Genomic DNA, 15,274 nt, shown 5'->3' with positions numbered 1-15,274 from the left:
ACGTCCAGTGCTGAGTCAAAGCAATGTTTAGTTCCAGACTTTCGGCTACAATTTGGAAAAATTCAAACAGCAAACTTGCACCACAGTTAATTGAAATGACGAGTCTGACACTAACACACCTCTGAATGCTTTTACCTTTTGAGCCAAAGGGCTGTCTGTATATTCCAGTTATCCAGGAACATCTTGAAACTGGTGGCAAACTGAAATTAAACCCAAAACAGCATCCTTATAGTCTTTTGTTGTCTCTGTGAGTGTTACAATAGAGTGCAAATAAAAAGGCCAAACCTCAATGTCCAGAATTCTGAGATTTGATATCAGGTCCCACCGCGGGGAGCCATCTTTGTTGTACCCATTGAAACCAAATCCGGCGGCGTTGTTGATAGCATCAGCTGCAGGAGAAAGGTTCAAATGTTTCTCAGTACAATAGCAACAATGAAGAGTCACAACAGCTCCTCGCTCTCAGAGAGACACCGGCCAAGTGGTGACAGAAACAGATGGAGAGGCAGCGTCACGTGTCCTCATCGTGAGCTGAGGTTGGAAAGGTTTCCTTTTCAGCACTAGATGGCGCTGTTGCACCAAGAAAAGGCTGTTAAGTAAGGGGTTTGGTTTTTGGCTGCAGCTCAACAGTGTAAAAGACTATCTCATAAATGATCACAGTCTCTGGACTCAGAACAGTTCGCTGAGTTCGTAACTCGTCAAGGGCAGTAAGACTGAAAATATAAAATTCACATCAGTCTTCAATGCCGCTTCATCTCAGCAACCAACTGTGCATTGAACCCAGTCACCCATTCACTTTAGATCAAATAAGTTTAGTTTTAGCCCATGTCACAACCAAAGACTGGTCCAAGACAGAGGAACTACTTTTAAATATGTTAACGTGAGGAGAAAATGCTAAGTCCACTAACAAACTCACCAAGCGTCCAGATAAAATAGTACTTTGGCCTCAGAGCCAGCATTGCCAGGTAAAGGTAGATGACCTGGAGATAGAAGGGCGTGGAGTTGACGAAGTCGTCGTTTATGGAGTAATCCACCGGGAGCAGCTTATACAGCGACAGATAGATGCCCAGCGAGACGGCACACGTGCACAGCTTGGAGATGACGTCATTCTGGGGAGGGGTGGGAGGAGAAGGTGCAGGGGGGGAAAAAAAAGAAAAAGAAAAGAAGAACACAATCTAAAAAAAAACTCATTAAACATCACAAGACATGATGCCGTCCCCTCAGAAAGCTCAGCTAAGTTCAGCTGAGGTCAACCCGAGTCCTTGGGCATTCTTTCATGTTTCATAATTAGGAATAGTCTGTGTTCCTTCCTCTTAGGAGATAAACACACACCTACATTTTGGAGCGTAATTAAATCATCAGCGCACCACGAAGCAAGAATACATCAATAACCTTGAGATTCAGACGGAAGCATCATTAAATTCGCAAATGTCTACATCTATCACAGTCTCCTGGACACAGAACTTCGTACTTTAAGGTCCAGAATTTTCACAGTGTTCGCAGTTTTCCTATGCGCTGATCGCTAATTACTTCATTATCAAAACAAACGGAGCTGAATTAATTGAACTGTGCTCTCACAGCTACACACAGTCTCCAGACAGGCGGTGTTGTGTCGTACCTTCGGGGAGGGCTCGGTCTGCTTGTACTTCCCGTTCTCCTTGCCGTTGGCGTTCTCGTGGTGGCGCGGCCGGTAGCCCGTCCCTTCGATGAACGCCATGTAGTCGTTGTAGGAGCAGGTGGGCCCTGCCAGGATGCCCAGGAAGTTGCAGTTGTAGCTGAGGTACTCCAGCAAGCTCGGCATACGGCTGGAGGGTGGGATTGAGAAAGGAAAACGTGATTGAGATGCGCTGATTGTTACACATTGCGCGTCAAACATCGGCGAATAAACCAGGGGCCTTGCGCCTTCGAGGCGTGAAGCAGAAGTTCAGCCCGCCGTGAAAACCAGTGTGTTCAGTCCTATTGAACGATCCAGAAAAGGATGGAGGACCTTGGCTGATGCTTCGTGGCCTCCTACTCCTCTCTTTTGAATTCCCTCTGTTTGTTGGGTGAGGCAGAAATGTAACGGCCTGAATGGGGGCTCTTGTCTCGACTGCTAATTCCTCACCTCCCCAGTGGCCATTTCAGAGTCAGCGGCTGACTCACCGTAACCCGGCTGAAACAAAGTTTTATACTTGGGGAGTTAAAGACACTCTGAAGGTCAGTCTACTGAATATTTTGTATGGGTTTTCAAAACTGTTTTTATTTTAGTTTTCTATAGCTGCAGGTGTCTATTCATGAGGGTATCTAGGCTAGCTTCAGCAACAATTGCGTTTAACATGTCTTTTATTTTAAATTTTAAAATGAAGCAAACAAACCCTCTTCCTCCTCCTTTGTCGCTCCCTATCAACTCCCCGATCCCTAAAATACCTTCACAAGCCCAACTTTTACGTATTTGCTGCACTTGATGTTTAAAGAAGAATATCTTTGGGGGTGGGAGGGCGGGCATTCCCACAATGTGAGTCACCTGAGAGAAGTCGACGTGCGGTTTCCTAGATACAGAGCGCCTAACAACTGCTCGGCAGCACCGGGGAGACTGGAAGGGCTGCAGGGTGGTGTTTTCTCATGCAGATAGCAATAAAGTCTTCACCGAAATAAAGAGCGCCATTCCTTTCAGACTTCACAATTCAACTCGGTCGGGTTAGACCGCCACCTGAAGCAATAAAAACATACCTGAGTCACATACCTGATAGCTAGGTATTTCTGATTGGCAGTCAGCCCTTCCCGCTTGGCCAAGCCTACAAAAAAGATGCAGAGAGAAGCTTTTAATGGCGAGGGTAGATGCGGATAACGGCATGATGGCATAAAATACACACACTCGTATCAAGTCAGGGTCATTAACTGCCCAAGACAAACCAGCTTCCTTTAGACGAGCGAGCGGAGGACGCTCGTCCAAACACGGGATTGGGAGCAAGGATGCGGCGTGTACACAAGCCCGCAAGAACCCATCGTCTAGTGCAGGTTGTTCCGCTGCTCGTTGTCATGGAAAACCTGTGGCTAAGCAACTCATTAGGCTACAAGAGCAAACAGCTCGGCGCGCGAGGCTGTGTTTAGCTCCGTTTGATTCTGATGCTCCTCCGGCCACAACTGAACTTCTGATCCCAAACCAAACAAAAACAGAAGGTGAAGTCAGAGGCTGCCTCTAATAAATGTATTCTTCCAGGCCATTTTTTCTTATCTTTTGAATTTTTAATCCTTTGTTGTATGAACCCTGAGTCTGGAATAAAGTCCATTTACCTACCTACCTACCTACAGTGACTACATGGTCAATATTTCCCAAAATGCATTGAAATCATGCAAATTAGAGACTAGCTGTTTACATGGACGCTAAAATAAAACGCTCATATACCTTTAGCTTTGCATAAAATCTATTTATAACACTCAATAACACCATAGAAAAGCATGACCAAGACGGATCGGCGCTTTCACCTCACCTCTGCCCACCTCAATTCCAGGTCAGTTCCCAAATGTTGTTTTTTTTTGCCGCCTCCACATTTTCTGTCTCTACCGCCTGGATCGAGCACTCGCATGATTATTAGGGGCCAATATTTTCGGACCGAACGGACTATCAAAGGTCAGCGAGATTAAAAATTCCTTCAAGGAATAAGCCGGTTGGAGCGAGTCTGTTTTGAGTGATTAAATGAGGCGTATTCGGGGTCCGACTGGGCTGATATCCCGACAGTAAGTGGATTACCAGCGTCTGCAGTCATTGAGCCCATTGTGGTGGAAGTGAATGTTGATAACCTTCGTGAAAAAGTTCAGCAGAAAATGCATTTCCTCCGCACGCACAAGTTTTTGGAGTGGCCCGGAGGATTACGCCGATGTTTTATCCATCTAGCCCGTACGGCTTGGTCCGCCGCTCTGACATTTACCTCAACTCTCAGCTGATCCGTCTAATGATCGGGGGTCAGTGACCACCCTTCCCCTCGGCACATATTCAACAATGCTGTTCATGGACTGCAAAGAAAATGACACTGAACCCATCTCCTGTGCTCTAGCCAGAACTTAAACCACTCCAGGTTTTAGACACAGCCGCTAAAAAAAAAAAAAAAAAACTTTCTTCCTTTTGGCTCCAAAACTGTGGAATATGACAGACTATATAAACATTATCATTGTGTTGGTCTGGTTATGCTGCGGCGCACGTAAGCTCAAAACTAACTGAGCCCACTGGGACGAATAAAGTCTCTGAGAACCTGGGTCCGGGCCAGAATTTTTCCCAAAGTCTCTTAAAAATCTGTGTATAGGAATAAACAGTAGGCAGGTATCGGGCTGTGACAGTTCCCCGAGGATTAGGATTACAGTCTGAGATTCTCATTAGACACACAGTTGCAAGGAGAGGCGTTGAGCTGAACGGAGTTTAAAACACCCCAGCGCACTGCACACGCTCGCACCAGCATTCGAACTGTCATTAGACGGCTGATTGGGTTCAGTCTAGTACATCCTGAGAAGACTTAAGGCTCCAAGTGGGAACTAAAGAACGAGTAATTCACATCACCCTCTCGGTCTCTGATCAGCGCTCTCACGTCAGCTCTCCATCTTTATTCGCCCCTCGCTTGCGCACATGGTTTTTTCGGTTTCTTTTAACGGTTTTATTTAACAAAAGCCTGAGGGGGAGTCACGTCCAGGTCAGCCAGAGGAAGACAGAGCGGAGCTCAGTTTTTTTGCGACTGACACGGGACTGACCTCCTGCACATTTACAATTTAATTCAGTCACTTCATTATTACACAGAGGCAGGGAGAAAGGAAAAGAGCTCATACTCGGCGCTCGCTCCTTTACGTAACTACGTTTATGGTGTTTTTCTGGTTCACTAGTCCGTTTTCACAGCTGACTACTGGCTCACAAACAGCACCATGTGATCTGGTTTTCAACTCCTAAGGGAACGGAACTGGCATTTTCACTTCCGTCACCGCGTCTGTCACCTCCACACACACACAGACAGACAGACAGACAGACACACACATACAAACGCTTGTCTTACCATCATGTATTTCAAATGCCAAGCTGGTAATCTTCTGTGTTATAACCATCATGGGTCTAAGAAAGACCAGACAGGAAAAAAACAAACAAACATTGTTTTGAATGACATTCTACAATTAATATTCTCCTCACAAACGAAACCTTTATTTAAACAGTTTAGCTTATTGAACAGAAATTATCCTGTTAAATTACAGATTTCATTAAACTCAACTAATGAGCTTAGATTATTTCAGAATTATAGTCAATTAGGTTTTGCGCTTGTACAGTGAAAAATACACAGATTATGCTTTATGTAGATGTATTTTTGTGACTCGAGATTAAATAATAAAAAAAAGCTGGTTTGTGCGTGTGTTGAAATGATGTGCATTTGCATGAACTGCTCGACTCTGGGTATGCACACACGGCAAGGTAACTTAAAATGTAAATCAACGCAACGCAGCACTTATTATTCTACACAAGCACAAAGGACTACTTTACAAATACAAATGTCTTACACACATGCGCAAACGTGCGTCTCTCATGCAGGCCGACGCGGGTTGATTTCCAATGACAAACTTTGGAGTTGTTTGTGAGCCTCTCTTTAAGAGCTCCGATTTCATACTAACTCAGTTTGACGCTACTCGGCCCTCTTCATCCCCGACGTAATAAAATCATTCTCCATCAGAGCAGGATGTGAATAACACTGCACGGTTGGCACTCATGTGATTCACACTGCATTTAGACATACTGTATATACACACCTTTTTTTTTGTTTTTTTTTTACTGATGCTTGCAAATTCTCGATTTATTTTCTACATCAAAACCGCTACTGGAAGCATCAATTTAAGCTAAGAATAAGCTCAGGAATAAGCAGCACATGCCAGAGATTACCTCCTCCTCTGTAAATAAAATTGGACCACGGCACATTTAGCTTCAGGGGTCACGCTGACATTTGGGAAAAACAAGCGAATTTGACATTTTGAAGAAAAACAGACGGATGGCAGACGCAGCTGAAGGAGTGAAATCTCTGTCCTCACGGAGGCAGTATGGGCTCGCATTAGGTTGCCTAGCAACTGGCCACCCCCACCCTGCTGGGAGTGCAGGCTGTCTGCTCGAATTGTCAGACAGTCTGGAGGAGTGGGAACCAACCGCAAGTAACTAGAGTCCCTATCGACGTCCTCCCGCGGACACAGTGTGGCACGCACTCTTTTCTGTTTGGCTTCAGTTTCATTCAGTATTCACCCACATTCTTACTCTCTTTTAAGCATAATTTGGCCTTATTTGAGATTCAAAATGAAACGATGTTTTTTTTTTCTTTATTATACTTTTTGTATTAAAAAACAAAGAAGAAATATTCAGAGCAGCTTACCCTGTAAAATCTGCGGAGTACATGCCGTAGTCAAACACGTAGACCCGTGTGATCTGGCAGCATATAAGATAGCCAAGTGTCACAATGAAGCAGTACCTGCAGAAAAAAAGGGGAGAAATAAATTAAAATCAAATAATATCTCAAAAATACACAAGTCAGAAGAGTTGTCGTCCAAGGATCAACGTGAAATCTTGATGCACGTCACGAATGCATTCTCATTTATGAAGCAACGCGGCACATTTTGAGGTTTTGGGGTAAATTCACCTTCAGCCACATGATGTAAATCTTTAATTTTAGAGGCCGGGGGGAGAACGAGGACTTTGTTCTGGCGGCGGCGTCTGTGGAACAGGGGGTCACAAACTGGACGAGAGGGAAGAAAAGGCTCCAACAATGTGTCACTGTCAGTGAAGGAAGACGGAGGACAACGCGACCTTTCAACGGAAAGCCAAAGGCGGAGGGGCGCTAAAGTCTGTGGTGCAAGACTGTTGCCGAGTCAGCCCGAGTCAAGGCTAGCTAGATAGCATCCCTCGGCTGCCAACAACGGGAAGATTGTGGCTGGTCTGAATACGGCAAAACCGAGCTGGAGATAAGAGAATACTGTATCTGAGGCAACCAGGGTACCACCTGATATGATCTTCCAAGGATTTTATGAAACAAAATAAAATAAACCTTCCAGGTTCACACGGGAGCAAACGTTCAGGAGTGCTAAAATCTCCGACCAAGATGAGACGCTGCTATTATTTGCGAAACTCCCGGAGAGGGCAGATAAAACAGGACTGCAAACAGGACATAATCATTTAACAGCCCTTTTATGCACCCTGAGATTTCTGTGTTTGGATCCAACCCACACTTGGCATCTGCTCCAAGGGCAAAACAGTTTAGACTATATTCTTCAGCGCCCTGCACATATGGGAGACTACATGGTTCCCTCGCAGTGACCATCATGGTGCATTAGCAGCACTGCTCATTTACACACATTCATTCATTAATATTAAGTCCAAATGTTATATTGATACTAGCTATATATTTATAATAGCCAACGATTCCCACCTCTACCTCTTAGCTAACTAGAGACATCATACATATTTTCAGAAATCATGTGAAGACAGAAACTTTTGATCCGCCTATTAACTTGATGAGCTCATTAATAGACAAACAGCTGTCGACGTCTTTATTTAAAAGAGAATTACTAGTGTTTTGATCTAATTAACTTGAGTGTGGACCTTTCGTTTATTCATTTTCAATTATTCACTTATTTGACGTTGCTCACAGACTTAAGCTAAAAATAAATAAATAAATAAAAAGACTAATTTGTCTAACTAGGCTAATTTGAATGTGTCCTACACCAGCAGACAACAGAAGAGGCTACTTGTACTTGAATGCCTAATGCCTTAAATGTGTATGTTGGCGGTGGTATTGTGTAAAATCGTATAAATACCAGGCTTATTTGAAGGTTGACGGATAAAAGCTGCCGTGTTTATTTTTTTTTTTTTAGAACATCGGCCTTCTGTATTTTCTCAGTATCCTCAGAAGAATTCGCCAGATCCCACTCTAAAAAAAAAAAAAAAAAAAAAAAAACTCACATATGTTACTGTTTAAATGTCACAAAGTCCTGTTGTGCAATGCAACTAAAAAGTATCACGCCATTAGCTGCGGCCATTTTATGATTTAAAGAGAAACGGCTGTGGGTGGTGGTGAGATGCACCAAGAGCAGATCACCGGGTCTGTCACGATGCCAACAAAAAAGAGAGAGCTCCGGTCACTCATGTTCACATCACACCAATTTAGAATCACTAATTAACTGTGGGAGGAGGACAGAGCATCGAAGAGGAAACAATGTTACGAGGCAAATGTGAAAAGAATATGCTTCCTGATGCATGGTGCTGCTACATCGTCCTGGTTCCATCGGATTTCACTGGATTACTCTCGAAGCGAGCGACTCAATCCTACCGCACATCACTTCATCAATGTCAAAAACAAGGTGAATGGAGTTCGCAAAATGTTGGAAAGACGATGCATCGAAAGCAACAGGCCTCTGTTTTAACATAGACTGGCATAAAATGCCCACGGTAGCACGAAAGCGACAACTGATGCTCTCAACCCAGTTTCACCAGGATCAGTGAGCTATATGCGTCACTACGTCTGCAGCGACCCCAGCAGGGATCCCGTCTTTTATCATTATTTGATTTGTGTTTGCGAAATTCGCAGCTCAGAGGGGGGATGTTTCATTTCCACTAAAGGCTTTATGCTGAAGTCTGTGACTAAAGTCTGGGCCCCCCGCCCGCCCCGCCGCGGGACAGCGGCAGACAGGTCAACGCGCAGACAAGAAGCCACACAGGAGCTGCAGGTGTGGATCCCGACAGCGCACGGAGAAATGAAAAGGAAAACAGGCCATAAATAAATGCCTGAATGGGACCTAAGGTTGTGTACACACGGCGAATGTCTTGAGGCTCACCACTTCTCGCCCGCTCAGATGCAAGACGGATCCGGTGGTAATTTCCATCTGTTCGGAGTGCAGCTGTGAGGCAGTAATACCCTGCAATACATGTCACCTACCGGCTCACAGCCATGCTTTCACACCATAACTAACATGAATTTTAATTTCAGGTTGAGTAAGGGATTCCTTTGGAAAAGAAGAGCCTGTGATTCAACTCAAAAGCCAAACAAACATAACCTCTTTCTACCGCGGTAACTTAGAAGCGAGGCCCCACAAATTCGTGTACGGCCAAGGCAACAGTCATAATCCCCCAGAGCAAAACATAATTTATAATGTAAGTATTTGCTTTACTCGCGGCTTGTTCTTGACCAACTCGTCCTTGGAGTTCGGCGTGTTAGCGTTAGCTAGATTTGTTGTCTCCCTTTTTTCTTTATTTTGGTATTTGACGCCATCTCCTTTTCTCTTACGTCATCTTCTCTGTCTTTCTTTCCTTCCTCTTTTAATTCTTCTCCGACTTTATTGTTTTCTTCAGCGTCTCCTCTCCTCTGCTGCCTTCTGCTGTGCTTTCCATGTTCAGACGTTAATATTGCATGAGTGGCTTATTCATGTTTATTCATGGAAAGGTTTTATTAGTCATGTACACTGCCGGGTAGCAATCACAATCTCACGAATTCCGTTGGAACCAAACATTATTCTTTGTCTCTGCTGCCTTTTTCTTCTACTTCGACTTCTTGTTTGTCTTCTTGGTCATCTTCTGCTTTGCCTTGCTTTGTCCTGCCAACCCTGACCCCTCTCCTCTACTTGATTAGGATGCTTTGCTCCACCTATACTTAGAATGCTTGTAATTAAGGTGCTTGCATCACTCTCAACGTCAACGTTGTTGGTCCCAGCAACGTCACCGCTCTCCCCCTCTCTCCTAAACCAGCAGGTAGTGCTGTGTTCACACTTAATGCAAGTAGGAAAGTGTCGAGAACATTCCTGGTCTGGCCCAGCACACCCAACAGGTGACTTGTCAAAGACAGCGGGGCGCTGGGACAGAAAGAGATCAGGAGCTATGAAATATTACACCTACCACTGAACAAAGAGCTTCTAGTCAGTCTGCAGCCGGACATAAGTCAAGTCCACATTCGCAACCATTCCCACAGTCCAGATAAAAAAGCTTTTTGCAGCTCCACAGAGCTGCCATGCTGCACTCACTGTACACTCCACTCCACCCCCACCTCCCCCCGAGGGCTGGGTGTCTGAGCAGGGAGAACAGAAATAGAGAACAGTCGTGCCACAGAGCACCAGCCTTGGGAGCGTGGTACTGTACCGAGCTTGTTCTCCGAGTTTGCTCAAGCCTGACGCTAGAATCCAGAATAAACGTGAGACGTGAGCGACGTGCGAGCGCCGCTTTCTCGTCTGTTTACGGTGACTCAGATTTCTGTTTGGCACCGAGCACCCATTACAGATACCATTTCAAAAGGTAACGCGTGAATGAGATCGTGTGCTTTAAATAGCCCGTGGAGGTTACATGTCACTAAGCCTGTTAGAAGAAAGGAATAGGGTCCTTAGTGTCACAGCGGATTGACATATTCGATAAGAGTGGAAAACACCGCCTGTGTGGATTGGTCTTAGGTGGTGAATCCTCAGCAACCACACTGAGAAATCTAACAGGGCGTTAAAATACTTTAATCTCTCATATCTGCACACAAACAATGAGAATAATTAAAATAAGGTGCCGATAAGATTCCAATGATCAGATAGAGCAGACTGTGAGGCACAAGTAAAGCTTTGACCAAGGCTCAGATTGCACACTATGTATGGAAATATGTGAATGCCTGCAACCAAGCGGGGGTTCAAAGAGCAAAGGCCAGGGGCCGAACACGGGGAAGACTCGTAGGTGTAGATGACAAAAAGTACACGGCCCCCGGTTAAATCTCAACCTGTTGCTGTAGTGGTTACTCATTTGTTATGCAAAAAATCTGAGGCAGCAGGTTCACCGGCCTCTGCAAACACGAACATGTCAGCGCGTCCTGCTTCCACAGCTCTCCTCCTCTCTCAGTTTCGGCCCGGGGGCCGGCTTTTATCTTTCGGTGCGACGGAGGTGTGTCGGTTTGTCTTGGGCGACGGCCACGTTATTCGGGCGGACGGTGACGGGGAGCAGACGCCACTTATCTACGTTCTTACTCAAAAAGACAGAAAGAGGAGTTCAACTTCCAGGAATTACGATGCCGCCGAGTGTGAAAAATGTCACATTCGTGCCGTTAACCTCAAGTTGGCAAGTTTCATAGCGACGCCGGGTTTTTTGATCCTTTCTGTCTGCGAGCAGCTGCTGTTGTGACGAATGTTTTCTTAGCATCTATTTAGAGAGATCTCTCCAGGGGAAGTCGAAACACACCTGCAGTCATAACCTTGAAGTCTGGCAAAAAAAAAAAAAATCATCATCAAAGGCCATGTGTGTGTTTGTGCGATTGTGCGTGTGTGTTTGATGAGCCGTGGACGCAGATGGGAGCTCGGGGGGGAGAATCGGTGTCGTCATGACCCGTGCTCACAGGCCTCAGAAACACAGACCGAAAAGAAAAATAAAAAAAAAAACGCATGCAAAATCTAATTAAACATCACTGACGCGGGAGAAATTGTGACGTCAACCGTATTTTTCTTACTTGTGCATGTTCTCCAGGCCGGCGAAGACCATGACGCTGTAGGACAGGCCGCTCTGTACCAGGAAGTGAAGGGAATACCTGTAAACAGACAGAAACCACCAGTTATACCTCTGTGGATCTATTGTTAAAAAGCTCATTGGCCCGGTTTCAGGCTTGACCATGTTTGTTTGCTTTTGCATAAAATCCACATCCTGCTTTGTCCTCGCTTTCTGTCACAAGGAAGTGGAAATTCCAGTGTTACGAAAGCCCCGTCACACCATCAGCCATGTGAGGCTGGACCTCGGCAACCGGTAACGTGTCATCTCCCGTCACACGGCCGGATAATGACCGATTGCAATCACACTGCGCGCTTAATTTACTCCCATGCCTCTCAGCCGGCGTAATATCGCACCATTGCCGCGAATTAAACTCCGTATTCTATATAGCACGCGCACACACACACGCTATAGCAACAGGGTGGGTCTCTGAAGGGCGCGGCGTGTGATCCTGCAGACGTCAAGCCCTCCAGGAGAGGAGAGATGCCACGCTGCGTTAGTAGTGAGTCAACAAAGAGGACAAGGGCACGAGGGGTTGGCAGGGAACACACATCACGGGGGAGGGTGTACGGGAGTACGAAATTAACAGCCCAGCAAATGAAAGAATGCAGTAATATTCACGGGGACGTGGAAGCAAGTGGGACTTATATCATAAAACTACTGCGCGAAGATTCATCGTGCAATAAGCCTAAACTTTAAACAAACACCCTGTTCCCGCACATAAAGACAAAAAGACCTCGTTCCACCCCCTCGGTGTTTCAGCTGTTCGTCAATCTCCGACTGTTTTCTCCCGTGGCAAATTAAGATCCAGAGAGGGAACACGTCCTAAGACACCACGCCGCCGTGGAGGAGCTCCTCCACGGCACGGGCGGCGCTGCATGCGCAAGTGCACCGGTGCGTTCATGCGTCACACACCAGTGCGTGACCTTAAGCCACACGACAAGTTTATCAAATTTCACCTGTTGTCGAACCACTGAGCTCATCATCTACATCGTTAAACGCGACGGTGTCAGAAATTCAAGAGATAAGAGACGTTTTTTTTTTTTTTTTACTGTTTAATTAGACACAAAACATAAAATATTTAAACCGGGGCACTGAGCCGCGACTGATAAATACCACCTCCATAAAAGACGTTTATTTGGCCATGCAGTCTTTTTATCGCTTACTAGTTAAAGCAGAAAATAAAAGTTATTTGGTGGATTTTCATTTCCACATATTGATAGTTTGAGCTGAGCCGTCTCTTTGGCCAAACAGAGATCACAAGGAAAGGTGGTTTCATTTCATGTTGGTTCCTTGAAAAGAAAAAAAAAATCCTTGTCCTTTCTTTCGCTCTAATTATTTCACAATCCTCCACTAGTTTCGTGGCCAAATGTCCAGCTCGGGGCAGTCGCTCTGTTTGAGCTCTCTGACTAATTCTGTTTTTCAGTTCCTTGTTCCTCTAAGTATTCGCTCTAGATGTGATTATGAAGTGGCGTGCATGTTGCACTTTTCTCACCTCTACTTTTTAGCCGTTAGACTCATGTCTGCTTATGCATTTATTTTTATTCTTCAGAAAATAAGTGAAATAAAAAAATTCGGAGATTATTTTTAATGCTGTAACACACAGTAACGGAAATGTTTTTAAAGGCGTTGTATTGCTGTCATTTGTTGTATTACTGTGCGCGATGGTTTAGCCGTATCCAGCGATCAGGCATGACATGACACTAATATTGTGTATTGTATTGTGTGCCTCCAAAAAACAGTTGTGACTCATCAGAGAATGGGATTTCCTGTGGTGTCTGGCAACAGGATGTTGTTAGTGGGGGCTTTTGGGTCGTATGGGTTGAGGGATCATTCCGCAGATACTTGATCAGTTTGGGATCTAGTGAATTTGGAGGCGAGGTCAATGCCTTGTGCTGTTTCTCATGTCGTTTTGAGCTAAACTGTGTGGGTGTCAGGCTGCATCCTGCTGGGGATGTCTACTGCCAACAAGGTTTCATTGCTATGGGGCGGGGGTGGGGGGGCCTGGTCTGGTCAGGGTGGGTGGTACATCTATAAGTAACATCCACACAAACGCCAAATCCAAAAGCTTCCCCATTGTCACATCGTGTTCAGTGCTATTCACTTCCCCTGTCAGCGGTCATAATGTTATGCCTGATCGGCGCATGAGTCCCTGTTACGCGACCGTTTCTGATTAAGGAATCAATTTTACTACTTCTCCTATCACAACAAATAATATCATCCAACCGCAGGTCGATGTCAGCTGAAACAGGCGACATCGATCGTCTGACGGCGAGGTGAAATGAAGCCCTCTCCGTCTCTGCGCTGACCAGATACCCCTTCATCTGGTTAGCATTTCTCCCTTAGCTGGCCGGCTGGATGTCTGGCTAATGTTTCCTATACCCACACCCACACACACACACACAGCATCACTTTGAGGGGCACCGTGCCAGAGGTACAGTGGCTTGTCTATTATGGAGCAACGGCCTTCTAATTGGATATCAGTTACTACCCGATCGACCCATTTGCTTTGGCAAGGATGAGGAGAAAGAGGCAGAGTTGAAAGAAAACGAGGAGGGGAAGGGCTGAGAGGAGAGTGGCGGGTGAGGCTGATGAATTAAGACAAGCTACTACATATCAAATGATATCAAAACAACTATCGCCGCTGATACGACAAGTAACAAGCGTTCACTGGGGGCGAAAAATCAACCGTAAACCGAGCGCAAACTGAACAATGTCCAACTTGCTTTGACCGACAACTGGAAGCCTCCACGGGCTGCTAGCTCTCTGACTAGCCTCACCTCCACTCCCTTGGCACTGCCAAGATGGCGGCAGCCGCAGACGCCACACTGTGCTTCAAAACTGCTCTTAAGGAATCCTTTGGGCCATGTGACAGAGGGTTCATCCGTCTTTATCTACAGTCAGTGTTTAAAAGTGAAACATTTACTCAACCAAATAAAAATTTCCTTAAATGGATATGAGGAATTTTGAAATTTCATCTCAAGGGGGCAATTACTGCACCGATAATTTTCACGATTTAGTCTTTAGTAAACATCTGCTACATCCTGTAAGGTTTCTGAAGGGAAAATGTAGGAAAATAACTGAAGTAGAAATGACCAGGGAAGAAGTGGACACTCTGTTATATAACATTTCCTTTTATTACATAACATTTCATACAGCTATAAGTGAACCACGAGATTAACGGCATCCTTTCAGATGATCCAGGGACATATCAGAACGTATTCACAATGGCATGAAATTGGGACTGGGCCGTGCAGGAAAACAATGTCACTAACATAACATTGTGGGAAGACATTGAGAGGAAGGAAGGGAAAAAAAAAGAAAGGAAAGAAGAGAGGAAGGCATAAAACAAAAAGGACTGGCATGACAAGAACAGTGACTCACCAGCCAAAGCAGAAAAGAGCCAAGTAGAAGCCCAACAGTGTGGCCACAACATGTCTGATGAAGGGACTGGTCTTACTGGGGTGGAGGTAGAGCCGAAACCACACAGCCATCAGCAGGGCGAACAGTTGGCATGCCACAAAGTTAACCTGAGGAGAGAGAGGAAAAAAAAAAAAAAAAAACGTTTTAATGGGTTTGATCTGCATAAAATGATGGTGTAGTTTAATATGTTTGTGCATACATTGCTTGTCGATAACAGCCCTGTCTGACCGGTCATAGTCAAGTGGGGCTTAGAGTGGGTGTTTGAGACCTTGTCTCATCTCATAATGTCTCTAAATGGCACAGCAAAGAGGCTTTACTCCAGTCAATAGTGAGATTGAATGAATCCCTCGGAGAGAGGACAATGGAAACCTCTCC

At 45.2% G+C, this 15,274-nt stretch overlaps 1 protein-coding gene across 2 annotated transcripts in view; it reads right to left on the bottom strand.

The window, feature by feature from the left end:
* The window catches only part of mboat2a (membrane bound O-acyltransferase domain containing 2a), a 39,487-nt gene that overhangs the window by 5,246 nt on the left and 18,967 nt on the right, over positions 1-15,274 (bottom strand). Inside the window, exons 2-10 of one of the 2 annotated variants that reach the window (XM_047610928.1) lie at positions 14,861-15,006; positions 11,442-11,519; positions 6,360-6,455; positions 5,013-5,068; positions 2,720-2,771; positions 1,616-1,802; positions 914-1,106; positions 286-389; positions 136-200 (exon numbers count right to left, since the gene is read on the bottom strand). In XM_047610928.1, the coding sequence (XP_047466884.1) occupies positions 136-200; positions 286-389; positions 914-1,106; positions 1,616-1,802; positions 2,720-2,771; positions 5,013-5,068; positions 6,360-6,455; positions 11,442-11,519; positions 14,861-15,006 (977 nt within the window). The remainder of the gene's footprint in view (positions 1-135; positions 201-285; positions 390-913; positions 1,107-1,615; positions 1,803-2,719; positions 2,772-5,012; positions 5,069-6,359; positions 6,456-11,441; positions 11,520-14,860; positions 15,007-15,274) is intronic. The other variant, XM_047610929.1, reaches the window with a different exon arrangement.

This window comes from Mugil cephalus, chromosome 17 (assembly GCF_022458985.1).
Source record: "Mugil cephalus isolate CIBA_MC_2020 chromosome 17, CIBA_Mcephalus_1.1, whole genome shotgun sequence".
In the NCBI taxonomy this organism is placed as follows: Eukaryota; Metazoa; Chordata; class Actinopteri; order Mugiliformes; family Mugilidae; genus Mugil; species Mugil cephalus.
Note: the sequence above shows the minus strand (reverse complement) of the source record. Positions and strands in the feature narration are given on the sequence as shown.